The sequence below is a fragment of the Pituophis catenifer genome, unplaced genomic scaffold (assembly GCF_029215685.1).
Source record: "Pituophis catenifer annectens isolate HBS135680 unplaced genomic scaffold, rPitCat1.0.hap2 SCAF_1, whole genome shotgun sequence".
Classification (NCBI taxonomy): Eukaryota; Metazoa; Chordata; class Lepidosauria; order Squamata; family Colubridae; genus Pituophis; species Pituophis catenifer.
In genome coordinates this window covers 175,650,791-175,666,579 of record NW_027256881.1, presented here as the reverse complement: position 1 = coordinate 175,666,579, position 15,789 = coordinate 175,650,791, and the positions used below count along the sequence as shown (strand labels likewise).

At 43.4% G+C, this 15,789-nt stretch overlaps 1 protein-coding gene across 1 annotated transcript in view; it reads left to right on the top strand.

Moving 5' to 3' along the window:
• CPS1 (carbamoyl-phosphate synthase 1) overlaps positions 1-15,789 on the top strand; it is a 177,335-nt gene that overhangs the window by 30,858 nt on the left and 130,688 nt on the right. Inside the window, exons 8-10 of the mRNA XM_070956779.1 lie at positions 158-264; positions 2,292-2,433; positions 3,299-3,376. Coding sequence (XP_070812880.1) covers positions 158-264; positions 2,292-2,433; positions 3,299-3,376 — 327 coding nt within the window. The remainder of the gene's footprint in view (positions 1-157; positions 265-2,291; positions 2,434-3,298; positions 3,377-15,789) is intronic.

The window sequence follows — 15,789 nt, the reverse complement described above, 5'->3', positions numbered from 1 at the left end:
GTCAGATAAGAAGCTGGCAATATCATTTTAAAAAGGAGGTTGTTTAGAAATCAATTTAAAATACTGTCTATAACCAGAAAGAGTATTTTTTTTTTTGTTATCTCTGCAGGTAAAAGCTCATTTTTAGTCATTTTTGATAGCAGTCTTTCCTGTCTAGGTTCTTAAAAATGATCGCCAGGAACCTTTGCTTGGAACCAGTATGGGGAATCTCATTACTGGATTGGCAGCTGGGGCAATATCCTACAAAATGACCATGGCAAACAGGTATGAGACATATATGTGCACAGGTTCAGGAACCAAGAGGCAGGAATGTTTTTAATGATCATCCAGCACCAATCTTTTCAAGAGAAACTCAGCCAAAGTATTCCATATTTACTAAAAAGCAATTTATGCACCTTATGAGAATCATGTTTTCTGCTACTTACTGTACATTCCATTTCCTCCAAAGTTGGTGTCTGGTCTACACTTGCTATTCTTTTATGTTACAGGTAGTCCTCAATTAACAATTGTAATTGGGAATGTGAATTCCATCACTAAGTGAGGCAGTTGTAAGGCTTGATGTCACATGATTGTGTTTCAGTTGCAATTGTTAGGTGAAACCCAGGTGGTTGTTAAGTAAAGTTGCCTTTTGTGACTTCTCCATTGACTTGTGGGGATCCTGCGGAAAGTTATAAACATTGATCATTGGATTGTGGAATGTTGTAACTATCATAATTGCGAGCCGGTTGCCAAGTGCCTGAATTGCAATCATGCAATGACTGCAGCCTAAGCCTCCTCATTCAACACCATTGTAACTTTGGATAGTTGCTGAGCAAGAGATTGTTAAATAAGGACAATCTGTTACTGGCCAGACAGAAACTCCTGAAACTCTCTGTCAAAACTCTCCCCCTGTAGTAAGAGTAGAGTGGACAGACCTGCTGGAGGAACAGAACTAGTAGCATATGATAGCTCTACAGAGGCAGAACAAGGGTTCCTAGAGCACTTAAAAATGCAGAATTTGAACAACACTTTTTCTTTTATAATATAGGTTTTACTTAGTGACAAGTCCCATTTGCCAAAACTCTCCACTCATTTTAGTCAGTAACTTCTACCCTGTAGCATTTGCAGTTACCTTTTCCATTAGTGCAGTAGCCATAGCAACAATTGGCCCCTTCACTGCCAAAAAGCAAATAATCAAGTAATAGACATCTAGTGAAAAAGTTGCTATGATTTCAGAAGCTCATTTCATGGATTTTGTGTAGTTTCCTTCTGTTGTATCACTGAAATCTGGGTTATTTGAAAGTTATCATGGTTAATTGTGTTGGCCTTGGGGGAAAAAAGTATCAAAGATTACAAAGATACTGAATGACCAGAGTATAATTTGGAGAAATAATTTTAGTTTAGGTTTGACATTTTTCCTGCAGATCAGAAGCAGTAGCAAACAGTAGAATTTCTGGCCTTTAAATATGATTAAATATAGTGCTCTGCTGCAGAAAAATGTTCTCACATATTTATTCTACAGTACTATTTCTCATTCAATTTATTGAAATAAAAATTCCTTTCAACAATCTATTTCAAAAGAAAACACGGAAAAGTTCTCAGATATGAAGTGTGGTGTTCTTGCCCTTTGGATAGCAAAGTCACCACAAGAATCATGTGCTCTCCTGTTTCTCAGTGAGCAGCCATTTCTGTAGAGTTATGCAACTTTCCTGGCTTCCCATTCTTGGAAGGAAAAATGTCACCAAGGAGCTTTTTAATAGGCTGCTGAATAGGAGAGCCAGTTTGGCCTAGTGGTTAAGGCATCAAGTTAGAGGTTAGGCAGTTGTTAGTTCTACTCACGTTAGGCCCAAAGTCAGGGGGCGACTTTGGGCCAGTCACTCTCTCTCAGCCCTAGGAAGTAGGCAAAGGCAATCCACTTTTGAAAATCTCACCAAGAAAACTTCAGGGGCTATCCAGGTAGTTGGCAGTCACCAGGAGTCAACAATGATTCCTGCCCGAACCTCCGCCCCCCCCCCCCAAAAAAGTGTGAGAAACAGGAATGCTTCAAAATAATGGTAAGTAGTGTGATTTATGTAATCTCATTTTCCTTCACTTCCTCCAATGAAATAATCTCAAAAACAGCACTCAAAAGAAATTTGAAAGAAATTCTCAAGCAATCTGAGAATAAAGTAATAAAACAGGCCCTTTCACAAAGGGAAATTGCAAAGCAAAGTTTGGCAGAATATCAATTAACTATGGTAATCTTCCCTTGCCTTTCACTCCACACACGTGATTTCCTTAACAAACCATTCCTTCTCTCCTTGATTCTTCAGAGGACAGAATCAGCCAGTTGTGAATCTGTTAAATGGACAAGCTTTCATTACTGCTCAGAATCATGGATATGCAATTGATGGCAACTCTCTCCCTTCAGGCTGGAAGCCTCTGTTTGTGAATGCAAATGATCAAACCAACGAGGTAAGATTTCTTTCTCTGGGTATCTGATGTCTGCTCATCAAAGAACAGGCTGGCATCAGTATTGCTTGGATTATCAATCCCATGAATTCTTAGAGATACTTTGCCCACTTCTCACTGAAATATTTATCTTTGGTGAATTACTGGACAATTATACTGGAATTATATACAGAATACAAGGCAATAGTTTATAGGGACCAGTTAAAAATCTAAAATGGTATCTAGCCATATGATTTCCTATTCATCTGCATGTAAGTTGGAAAGGGAGAGAGGAGAAATGCTTCTGGGCAAGGTGGCAATCCCTCTGTAGTTAGTAAAACCCTTCAGTTGAAATAGCGGCATTTTATAGAACATTCTTGATGGAAACTGAAGTTGCGGCAAGGCATGGGAAAAGAAGGATGAAGTTATTTTTGTTTCTTTGAAAGTTATTCAGAAGTGCAACCTGCAATAAATGGAGCTCAGAGGCCTTTTCTGAAAAACAACTGGTAGTATTTCTCTTAGTAAACCAGGGTTTATTTTTAGATTCTGGACTCAATATACATAGGTGATTTTCCTATAATAGAAATAGGATTGGGTAATATTTCTGTTAGGATTGTATGAATGACAGATTCAGAACTTATGCAAAACTCAATAAATCTTACAGATGCTGTGATGTTCATTTCAGGGATGAATCTACTGTAAATGTTCACTAGAGTTGCTCATCTGTTTCCTGGACCAGTTTGAAGATGTAATAAATTTCAATTCTCCATCTAAATTGTATCAAACACTTAGCCTTGACTGTATGTGGGGTTTGCTAAGAAGAGCATTTTAAAATTATTTTTGTTGTCAGGAAGAAGACTAACATTATTACTTATTTTTAATCCTGCAGGGAATTATGCATGAAAACAAGCCAATTTTCACAGTGCAGTTCTATCCAGAAGGCAATCCAGGGCCAACTGACACTGAGGTATTTGATGGGGTGATTAGGAGAAAATATTAATAAAATGGTCAAACATCAGAACCTTATTCCACAACAATGCCTCCCAACTGAAACCAGATGTTGCATATTGTACGCATTCAGCTTTGTTCAGAATTTAGACTGCTGAGCCCAGTGCTGCAGCAGTGTGGAGGGCAAGGTCATGCTTGCTGCCTGAACAAAGCTGGTTCAAAACATTTTACATAACATCCTTCTCTAACATCAGGATGTAGATCTATGCATATTAAAAAATCAGGTAGCACCATTCTATTACTTCAGAATACTGGCATGGAAGCATTTCTGCTGCATGTACTACTGCAATGTGCTCTGCTTGGGGCTGCCCTTGAAGACCACTTGACAATCCAACTTTTCCAAAGTACAGCAGTGTAAGCAGTGATGGGCATATCTTGATATTTTGTGAATTACACAGGTTGCTATTTTGTTTCTTGGTGTGATTCAGGCTGCTGGCTATTACCTATGAAACTCTACATGGCATATGGTTTGGTTGCTTAAGGAACCATCTGTCTCCTATAGTACTTGCCTGGTTGAATTGATCTGGCAGGGTTGGCACACTATGGGTTCCTTCGATTAAACAATGTCATTTCTCAGGGCCCCGGAATCATGCCTTGTCTGTCCAATTAATAATAGCATCCGGATCTCTATGTCCCGTTTTTCTGTGCCACACATTCAATCAATTTTATGGTTGCAATATTTTGCTGTTGTTGGTTTATCATATGCGCAGTCTAATTAAAAGATTCCATTTTTCCTGGAGCATGTATTTCATAGGCAATTCTTCATTACCAGTCACATGACCATGGTCATCTTTAAAAAGTGTATGCAGATTTATATTCTTCCAGATACTTGAGACATACTTTTCTGAAATCAGAGAATTTTAAGACTAGCAATCTTGTTTATATAATCTGAGTGGCTTTTCCAAATTCCATTGACTTTATCTAAATGCCTTCAATTCACAAAAATGGGAGTTACTCACTGCCTGGTAGATCATCCTCACTTCTTTCCCTCCCCCCAGTTCCAAGCTCTTTGTTCTTGTTCTGTCTCTTTGTGTGATAGATTATGACAAAATGAGGAATGAGGCATTTGAAAGTTTATCTTAGAAGAGGCAACTAAGTCCAGATGTAAGAAATGTGGAGAAAAAGTGTTCCAAAAGGTCTCCATCTTAATTAACTCACTTTAACTAATACTGGAAATGTACTCTGACATTTTCCCCCCAGGTTTCTGTATTCATCCCAGTAAAGATATTGTCCTGAAATCTGGTCATCCTTGCTTCATTAGACTTGCCAGCTACATGTAATTTGACACAGAATGTCTCTCTCTTTTTTTTTTTTGGGGGGGGGGTCTAAGGCAATTTCTTGAGACTTCAGGATATTTTTTTTACTTGGATGACAAGAAGGATGACTGTGAAGTATTAGTACTGCTCTATAAAACCTTAGTAAGACCACATCTGGAATACTACATCAAGTTTTGGTCATCACATTACCAAAAAGATGTTGAGACTTTGGAAAAAGTGCAGAGAAGAGCAACTAGGATTATTTTTTTTTTAATAAAAAGTTTTTATTTTCTGATCAAACAAGTATACAATATAAACAATCATTCAAACTATCATCAAGAAAAAGAGAAAAAAAAATCAATCCTTGGTAAACTCAATCTTCAACCCCTCCTCACCACCCCACACCCCCGACTTCCCAGAACAAAAACAGGGCATAGATTTCACCAAACATTCGCTAAAATAAACTAGCTAACTGCAAGATTTAATAACTCCCAAGACCCCTTAACTCCCCTTTTACAATTTCATCAACCTCCCTTTTTATAGACTCAAAATAGCATGTAATCCAATAACTCTAAGAGTTTTAAAACCATTAACAAATATTAAACATTCAAACCTAAAAACATTTTTCCCCCTCCTACTTTTCTCAAAGTTCAGATATTTTGAAATCTCATAACAAAAAATAAACCTTAGATATTCACTAATTAAATTTCTACATTTTTTAAATTTCTAAATTTCCCCCCTTCATTATTCCTCCCTCCAACTTTTAAAATTTTTAAAAGATAATCATCAACATAATTAACCATTAGTACATAAACTAGAAAACCAAAAAGGATTAATCAACCATTAATGCATCATATTTAAAAATCAATATTTAACTTTATACTTTTTCCCCCCTCAGTAGTTATAACACCTAAAACATAATCATTTTTAACCATAAGTAGAACAACTGCAAAGCCAAAAGAAAAGGTTAATCTTCCATTCTTGCTTTCTTTTTATATTTTTTCCAGTCTTTCTGCATCCCTCCTACTTCTATTTTGAGGAGGTTTTTCATTTTAATTTGAGGTTGATGTAACTGCAAAGATTGTCCCCTTTTTGAGAAAATTTCCTCTGATTTAGAGCCCCCAAATCGCCTCTTCATGCTTATATAAATCAGTTCATTCCTTCGTCTGTAAAACCAAAGTTTGCCAAGAGTTTGTGAAAAAAAGTTCAGTTGTTTCTTTTCTATTAAATGTATAAATGCCACTGGCAAATCTCCTTCATCTTCTGAAACTTCGAAAGTCTGGTCATTTACTACTTTTTTCCAAACCAAGTCATAATTTTGAAAGATTCTATCAATTTTTCCGAAAAGAGCAGAGAATAAGCTCGAAAATTCTTGAGAAGATTCTTCCACCCTCTCTGCTGCAATCAGAATATCTCCTGAATTGTCATCATGCTCCGTACTTGTTTTAGTCTCCTCAGTCATTTCTGTTGTTATCCCTTTAAGAATTGCTATTTGATTACTTATAGCTGCAGTATGATTATTCATGGCTTCTTTTATAAATTCTGTAAATTCTGCATCAAAATCCTTATAACTCTGTAAATCAAACAACTGTTTCGTTTCTGACACCTCCAATAGCTTCCAGCACTTTCAAGATCTCCTTTCTTAGAAGCCATTTTATTTTAAAAAGATTTTCTTTCTTCCCACAACCATAAAATCATAAAGTCAGAGCCATCCTTTTGAGCAGCTTTCAGCAATTTCTTTATAAATCACCAAACGAAATAATCTTTTCCCAAACAGCTCTTCAAAATCTATTCCAGCAACTTAAAACCAGTCTCTGAGCACGAGTCTATTAGCGAAGACTTTCCTTTCTAACTTTCAGTTTTAAAATCGCAACAAAGAAACGCCATCTTAACTTCCAGCTCAGAAAATCCAATTAGAAACATTGTATCCCCGGAGTTAAGTATTATACTTGCAAAAAGCTTGTCCTCCTGCTTCTGTTCCGCCTGCTTTTTTGAAATCATTTGATCTTCTGTTTGACAGCAGAAATTGGACGCAATGCCTAGCTCTGTAAAAAAAACAGAGTCCCCCCGGATCCGGAGCTTCAGTGGGCTGAACGGGGAGCTCTCGCCCTCCTAACCCCTGGAATTAATCCAGGGGTTTTCGGGGAGCTCTACCCTCACCCACCTGCTCTCCTCCCCTTCTTTTCCCGAAGGGGAGATTTTCAAGCCGTTTGACAGCTGATTAACGCTGTCAGAACGGCTCAACGGAATCACGGGGGCGGCGGTCTAAAAGACCGTCAATGGCGCTGCGGAGCCAACCCGGAAGTCCTCAGCAACTAGGATTATTAAAGACTTGGAGAACAACACATATGAAGAACAGTTGCAGGAACTGGGTTTGGCTAGTCTAGAGAAAAGAAGGACTAAGGGGGACATTATAGTAGTATTCCAGTATTTGAAAGGTTGCCACAAAGAGGAGGGGAATTCAATTTGTTTTTCAAAGCACCAGAGGGCAGGACCAAAAACCATGGATGGAAACTAATCAAGGAGAGAAGCAACCTGGAATTAAGGAGAAACTTCCTAACAGTGAGGACAATTAACTAGTGGAATAGCTTGCCTTCATCACTGGAGATTTTTAAGAAGAGACTGGCAGCCACTTGTCTCAAATTATATAGGATCTCCTGCTTGAGCAGGGGGTTGGGCTTGAAGATCTCCAAGCTCCAAGAGATTCAATCCAAGACATAGAAGGAGAATTCTGACCTTAACTTTCCCAACTATCCAATGCAGTAGTTTGGTTGTTAACAAGCTAATTACATGATTGTAAATGATCAGCTAAAACAGGCCTATAACAGGAAGCAGAGCAGTAGACATTGGAGGAAAACCAGCATCAGCAAGAATGGAAAGAATTAGGTTTGTTTTTACTGCCTCAGGCAAACATACACAGCAGCAAGAGAAGAGAATTTCAAAAACATAGCACAAATGCCAAAATGGAGAGGAATTTCAAAGGTTTGATCAAATGACAGGCCAAGGGACCAATAGGAACATGGCAACAACTGTGAAGCAACCAATAGCTGGACCAGAAAAATTATTAACAGCAACCAGCAGCTGTAAGACAGGGTGTAAATATTCCATATTGAGCCTGTTCCCAGCACACAATGGAGAACCATCAATCCTGATATGAGCAATAGCTCATATGTTCTTCTCCCAGAACCTGATCTTTCTGTTGAGTGCAGTCTTCTGATTTCATATCTGATTCTACATTTCTCCCAAGGTTTGGATCCAGATCAGAGTCTGGTCACTTGACCTGGCAAGGCAGGAATTGGTTTCACAGCGTCAGGGCTACTAGAGCTCATACCTCCTAAGGAACCTGCCTTCTCCTCATATCCAGCTATATCTAAAGAAGTATCTTAAACCAGGGACAAGACGCAAGTGGAAACTTTACTGATTCCCATTTTTCAAAGTCATTAGCTTTATTTTCCAATCTTCTCTTATTTCAATCCTTATTTTTCTTTATAGAACTTTGCGTAATTAAGTTTTTGGAGCACAACCCTGTTGGTGGTTTAAGCATTCTGTGTGTGCATCTAAACAATCCCAAGAGCAAGAATCTGACCTGAGCAACGATTAGTGATGCAGATTTTATAACCAGAGCAGAATGGAGACTTACAAAAAGTATTTTATAGGGATAGGCAAAGCCTGGCACTTAGCTGGCTACATTGTTCTAGAAAAGGGGCCTGGTGGCTCAGCAGACTGATAGCATTGTGATTAACACCAGCTGTCTGCAATTACTGTAAGTTCGAATCTCACCGGGCTCAAGGTTGACTCAGCCTTCCATCCTTTCTAAGGTAGGTAAATTGAGGACCCAGTTTGTGGGGGCAATAAGCTGACTTTGTATAAATATACAAAAGTATGAAGGCTATTGCTTAACGCATTGTAAGCCGCCCTGAGTCTCCGGAGAAGGGTGGCATATAAATCAAATTAAAAAAAAAAGTGAAGAGGCATGCACTCTGTCCATCTGGGGAGAAAGCAAATGGTAGTTATCTCATAAAAGAAAGAGCAAGCATAATGAAAAAAGAGACACAGAGTAAATCTTTAACTCTCTATTTATACTTTTCCCATCTGTCTGCATATTGTGGGCAGGTAGTCATGATATGGTGATGAGTTGGCATCCCTAGACTTGGAATGCCAATAATTTAGTCACACTCAGTATGCCAAGAAATGATGCTTTGGTTTGATCAAAGTTCTTTTTGTGTGTGGTGTGGTTCCATGAATTAACTCTATTTCAAAGTGCTATAGTGGACCCATCACATTGCATCATATTAACCACTTCTCTGACCATTCCTAGTCTCTTGGATAGAAAACAAAGAATTGGGTGAAATGTGTGGCCTGCTTCTGTTCTTCTGATTGGAGATGGGACAATTCTCTTTTCTACATCAAGGCTCTCGGCAATGCTGGCTGCCAGAGCAATTCCACAAAGAAACACGCTTGGGTGGTGGTTCGAGGATGGTTTATTTGCAGCTAACAGCAACAGCTTGCTACCGATATGCTAACAGCAATCAAGTCAAAGTTCCGGCATCGGCGTTTAGCGCTGTTTAAATAGCGTGCTGAGAAGCTGGCATCCGTTTCCACCTTTCCGGCTTCCAGGGGCGTCCTGTGCTGACGTCAGCCCGGATCTGTTAACTCTATCAGTCCCACACCCATCGCCCCACGTAATCCCGCTCCGCCCATCACGTGCAAGCAGAGCCCTATCCACGCCCCAAAACCCATCACCAACACCCGTGACGTGCAACCACCCCCTCCTGATCACACACACACACACGCCGCTTTCAGCAGTCATTGTCGAGTTCTGTTAGCAGCAGCAGATTGATGGCTCGACAGGCGGCCCCCCCTCACCAGGCGTCAGCCTATGGGAAAAGAAACGACAAATTAGTAGGTATCACATTAGGGCCCAGGCTTCTGAGGGTACGTTCTATGATACTTTCATAATGATCTGGGAGCGTTAATATCCTCTTTTCGAACCCATGATGCCTCGGAATCTGGATACCCCTTCCACCGTATGAGGTATTCGAGTAGCCGCCTATGGTGACGGGAATCGATTATGTCTCTAACTTCATATTGTTCCCCAGTGATGGGACCGGGCCGTGTGCTATGGTCCCTAATACCTGTTGCTGATCTTAATAGGCTTATATGAAAGACGGGATGTATTTTCCCGAGACGAGGAGGTAGGGACAATTTTACGGTGACAAGATTTATTATCTTTTGGATAGGAAATGGGCCTATATACTTGGGACCTAGTTTTTTACTTGGTGATCGGAGTTTCAGGTATTTCGTTGACAAGTACACTTTATCACCCACTTTTAACGGTGGGCCTTGGTCTCTTCATTTATTCGCTTGGATCTGGTATTCCTTTGCAGCTAGTTCCAGAGCTTTTTTCACCTGTGGCCATACTTTTGGAATTCTTTCCAGCCACTCAGATGGTACAGTTTTATCTGTTCGTGACATGTCCAAGTCAGGTATAGCAGGGAACTCCTTTCCGGTAACTATCTTGAAGTAAACCCTGTACCGAGTTGTTATATGCTGTCTCTGTGAATGGAATGAGCTCACACCAATTGTCTTGTTGATAAGCCACATAGGTTCTCAAATATCGCTCTACCATCGCATTTGCTCATTCTGCAGCTCCGTTTGTACTGGGATGATAGGCTGAACTGAGGCCTTGTGAAGAACCAATATAATGTAGAAATGTCTGCCAAAACCTTGCGGTGAATTGGACGCCCCAGTCGGAGATAATCCGCTTAGGCACTCCATGCAAATGATATATATGGTGCACAAACATACGTGCCAACTGGCAAGCTGATGGTAGCCCTTTACAAGGAATGAAATGCGCCTGCTTTGAGAACAGGTCTATAACCGTCCAGATCACTGTGTGTTCTCGGCTTGAGGGTAGGTCTACAATAAAGTCCATAGCTATTTCATCCCAAGTGGTACTGGGGTTGGCTACAGACTGTAGGTTTACCTGGTTTTGGTTTTGCCATGACACAGATAGGACATCCTTTCACATATGCTTCGATGTCCGTGCGCATTTTTGGCCATCAGAACTGCCGGCGGGCTAAATGTAATGTTTTCAGGAAACTGAAGTGACCCGCCGTTTTCACGTCATGGCATTTTTTTAGGACCTTATCCCGCATTACAGTGGGGACATACAAACGGTCACCTCACCAGACGAGGCTGTTCCATTGGGTAACCTCCGCCCGGTTGGTCTTTAACCAAGCATCCGATTCTAATTCCTTTTTTAATTCGCGTTGCCATGGGCTATTGTTTTGGTCAATAGCTCGGGACCCTAGTTGTGAAGACGGTATGAGGGCTTGCATCACATCAACCCGTTTACTCTTATATTGAGGCAAACGGGAGAGGGCATCGGCTAGGAAGTTCCGACCTGCAGGCACATACTTGAGAGTAAATCGGAACCTACGAAAATACTGGGCCCATCGTACCTGTTTCGGGGATAACTTCCGGGGCGTTTGGAGGGCCTCCAGTTTTTTATGGTCTGTCCAGACCTCAAAGGAGTGCTCACTCCCCTCTGGCAGATGTCTCCATGTGTGCAGCGCCCACTTCACCTCAAACGCCTCCTTCTCCCATATTGCCCAGTTCCTTTCAGTGGACGTAAACTTTTGGGACGTGTAAGCACATGGTTGTAGAGCATGTTGTTTGTTCCGTTGGAGCAGGATGGCTCCGATTGCCACATCGCTAGCGTCAGCTTGGATAATAAATGGTTTTGTGGTGTCAGGATGTTTCAATATGGGCTCTTGAGCAAACAGCTGTTTGAGCTGTTCAAAGGCTTTTTGGCAGGCTGACGTCCAATCAAGCGGTTGGCCTGATTTAGCTTTTCTGGGTTGGCATGTCTTGGTCCGCAATAGATCAGTTAATGGCAACGCCACCCGAGCAAAAGAAGGGATAAATTGCCGATAGAAATTGGCGAATCCTAAAAAACTTTGTAGTTGTTTCCTGGTTTTGGGGGCCTGCCATTCTATCACAGCTTCTACCTTTTTGGGGTCCATACTGATTCCTTCACCGTTGATGTGAAATCCTAGATAATCAATTTCTGTCCGGTGGAACTCGCATTTCAACAGTTTCACGTATAGCTGCGACTCCAGCAACTTAGACAGCACTCGTCTAACTAAAGGAATATGTTCCTCTAATGTTCGGGTGTAGATCAGTATGTCGTCCAGATATACTAAAACTCCGCGGTATAAAAATTCATGCAACACGGTGTTAATAAGTTGCATAAAAACTGCCGGAGCGCCTTGTAGACTGAAAGGGATCACCTGGTATTGATAACTACCCAGAGAACAATTAAACGTTGTTTTCCATTCATCTCCGGGATGTATGCGTACACAATGGTAAGCTTCATGATGGTCAAGCTTCGTGAAGTAAGTACCAGTCGCTAGGGTGGTTAACAGGTCGGTCATTAACGGGAGAGGGTACAATGGCTCCTTACAAACGGCATTCAATCCCCTGTAATCAACACAATGGCGGAGGCCACCATCTTTTTTCTCCCTGAAGAGAACGGGAGCTGCCATGTGGGAACGGCTTGGGCTTATGAAACCCCTGGCTAGATTTTTATCTATGTACTGCCGTAATTCGTCTAGTTCTTTTGGGGACATTGCGTACATACGTGATTTGGGTAGATGCGCGCCTGGAATTAATTTGATGGTGCAGTCGGTGTCTCTATGGGGTGGTAACACATCACACTCCTGTTCATTGAACACTAACTCTAAATCCCGGTATTCAGAAGGGTATGCACTAACCGGAGCTCGCAAGGTTGCTTCCTTCGGCGCTGACCCCACAGATTGATTCCTGGGTATTCCCCGCATAGGAATACGGAGTTTTCGGAAATCATCCTTCCACACATTTGTTGGTTCCCACCTATCTAGCCATGCCAAGCCCAGGATGAGAGATTCAACCATATGAGCTGCTACTATAAACCGGATGCGTTCTCGATGTTCTCCCATTGTTAACCAAAGAGGTTCTGTCATGTGGGTGGCTGGTTTTCCGCCTAGGATTGATCCGTCCATTTGTTCGAATGTAATAGGCCTGCGTAAAGGTACCATTTGTACTCCCAGGGCTTGTACAACGGAAAGATGGATAAGACAACGAGTGCACCCAGTGTCTACTAATGCTTTTTGTTCACTCTCCCTCCCCGACCCCGGGTGACCCAGTATCACCGGAATGAGGAACGGGTGTATCGGACCGCTTACCATTTGATCATGCAGGTCCTCGTCCCCGCTCGTTTCGTTGGGATCCGGCATGCGAGCCACATTAGGGGTGAGTCCAATTGCCGACCGTGGTGTATCCATCTGCGATGTTGCAGCACAAGACCTCTCGGACACTCCAGGAGACGTGGGCTTGGCTGCACTACCAGGAACAGGCATTCGAGGGGTGGACATCCGTGGCGGTGGCAGCGGACACTCCGCTGCTCTATGCCCCTCTTGGTTACACCGGTAACAGCGGAAAGGCCTACTGCTTTGGAGGGTGGTGGAACTCCCCCCCCGGGGTTGCGAAGGGCCTGACACCTCCCCTCTCTCCCAGTCTCCAGGCCACCCCGTCGGCTTTGCTCTAGGCTGACGGGCTGCGCTCTGAATTCACGTAACCCAATGTCTAGTTCTACAGCAGCCTTATACCACTCGTTGAGGCGGGGTGGCAACCCGCGGTAGACGCAGGCCTGTCTGATCTCCCTGTCAAGCCCCATATGGAATTGATGAACAAGGAGCTGTTCCGGCCATGTCCGGAGTTTTCCAGCTAACGCATGGAACTCCTTTACGTATTCCTTGGCAGGCCGGCCTCTTTGTCTTAGGGCCACTAACTCCCCCTCTGTTATCTGGATTTGGGTGTCGTCCTCAAACCGCGTTCGTAAGGCTTCTAGAAACAAACCCAGGTCTGTCAGTTCTTGGGCATGGTCTCGATGCAGGTCGGCCACCCAATCCGCTGCCTCGGCTGTTAGCACCCCAGTGACAGCGACTACCATGGACCATTGGGATGGATATACGTGACCGTAAAGGTCCATGTGGCTAATGATTTGACTTAAGAACAGAGCCACTTTTCCAGGTGCCCCGTAAAAGGTCGCCTGTATAGGAGGAAGGCCCCATTGGCCTTGTGGAGCCCACATCCCGGGTGCCCACATGGGAAAGGGGTCTACCATCTGCCTCGTTGCTTCCCCGTCCCATGGCCCACTCTGTTGCCCCGGTGGCCACCCCATGCCTCTTTCTCTCTCCGTTTGCTGTCGGGCAGGGGCCTGGTCTTGCCCACGGTCGATGTCTCCCACTGCTGATGGAAAACCTTTGGGAGTCCATGGCCCTGCTCTCGCCTCACTCCTTACAGCAGCCAGCTTGGGTTTGAACTTAGGACTGGCCAAACGGACTCTACTTCCTGGCCCTGACCCCAAACTGCTGGCGCCCTGCCACCCATCGGGTCGCTCCTCCCTGGGTGCCCAGGGCTGCCAGGATGGGGCATCATGGAAGCTTGCCTCTCCGAAGCGGTCTCTCAAGATATCCAACGTCGATGCACCCAGCCCTGTGGAGTAGCTCCAGTCACTGTCTTCATCCTCCGCCCATCGTCGCTCTCTCCACCCCTGGAACTGGAGTCCGGCGGGCGCTGAGGATTGGCTTCTACTACCTCCAGTGTCCCTTAATACGGGGCTTTTCCACCAATGGCCAAGCGAACTATCGGCTACCCCTTGGGTGCTGTGTCCATCTGTCGCTGCCTCCAGCTGCGCCTCTTTTTGCTTCAGTCATACCACCAGCTCAGCCTCCGCTACCGGTGCTGATGTCGGCACGTCCTCCTCCTCCTCCACAGCCTGCTGGTTTGCCGCCTCCTTTCCTGGGCTTGTTCCCTCGGCCATCCCGGCGCCTCGAAGGCAAGAAGGCAAGAAGGAGTGCGGGGGGGGGGGGAAACTCTGACTTCCTCTCGGCAACGCTGGCTGCCAGAGCAATTTCACAAAGAAACACGCTTGGGTGGTGGTTCGAGGATGGTTTATTTGCAGCTAACAGCAATAGCTTGCTACCGATATGCTAACAGCAATCAAGTCAGAGTTCCTGCATTGGCGTTTAGCGCTATTTAAATAGCGCACTGAGAAGCCGGCATCCGTTTCCACCTTTCCGGCTTCTAGGGGTGTCCCGTGCTGACGTCAGCCCGGATCTGTTAACCCTATCAGTCCCACACCCATCGCCCCACGCGATCCCGCTTCGCCCATCACCGTGCAAGCAGAGCCCTATCCACACCCCAAAACCCATCACCAACACCCGTGACGCGCGACCACGCCCTCCCGATCACACACACACACGCCGCTTTCAGCAGTCATTGTCGAGTTCCGTTAGCAGCAGCAGATAGACGGCTCAACAAAGGCCCTGCCTCAAAGTAGGTCACTTCAGCAATTGGACTCAAGACAGCTTTGCAAAGAGGTGCAATTTGCCATTGTGCACAACCCTACAATTTACAAAAGTAAAATCAATGATTGGAAGGAAGGAAGGAAGGAAGGAAGGAAGGAAGGAAGGAAGGAAGGAAGGAAGGAAGGAAGCCTGGCAGGAAGCCAGGCAGGAAGGCAGGCAGGCAGGCAGGCAGGCAGGCAGGCAGGCAGGCATAAGTATTTGATTTGTCTAATTACTTAGGGCAGTTTTTTTTGGTCTTGACTTCCAGATGTTGGGCTCCAGTTATTACCAATTCTGAACATTGATGAGGCTGATGTGATTATAGGAGTTGTAGTCAAACATCACTTGGGAGACTTAAGATGGGAAATGCCAATTTAGGCTTAGTTGTTGCTAAGTTTTTAGTTCTATGTAATACTTTATATTAAACTTTACAGTTCAATTTAGGTAGAATGGGGTCCCAATTACTGATCTTTGTGAAAGAAACACAGTATATTTCTTACTATATTTCTTTCCCCTTGAAAAGACCTATTACTTTTCAAATGCATTTTGAATACCTTTTCCTTATTGAAGTTGTAGAATTATGTAAATGAATTCACATGCACATTTTCTTGTTCTCATATTTGAAAATGAAGCTTAAGCCCCCGCCTGTGATTTGTCTTGGTAATCCCATGAGCAATATGTTGAGTAATTTGGTGAGTGTAATAAGAAAACAGCTTCAGAAT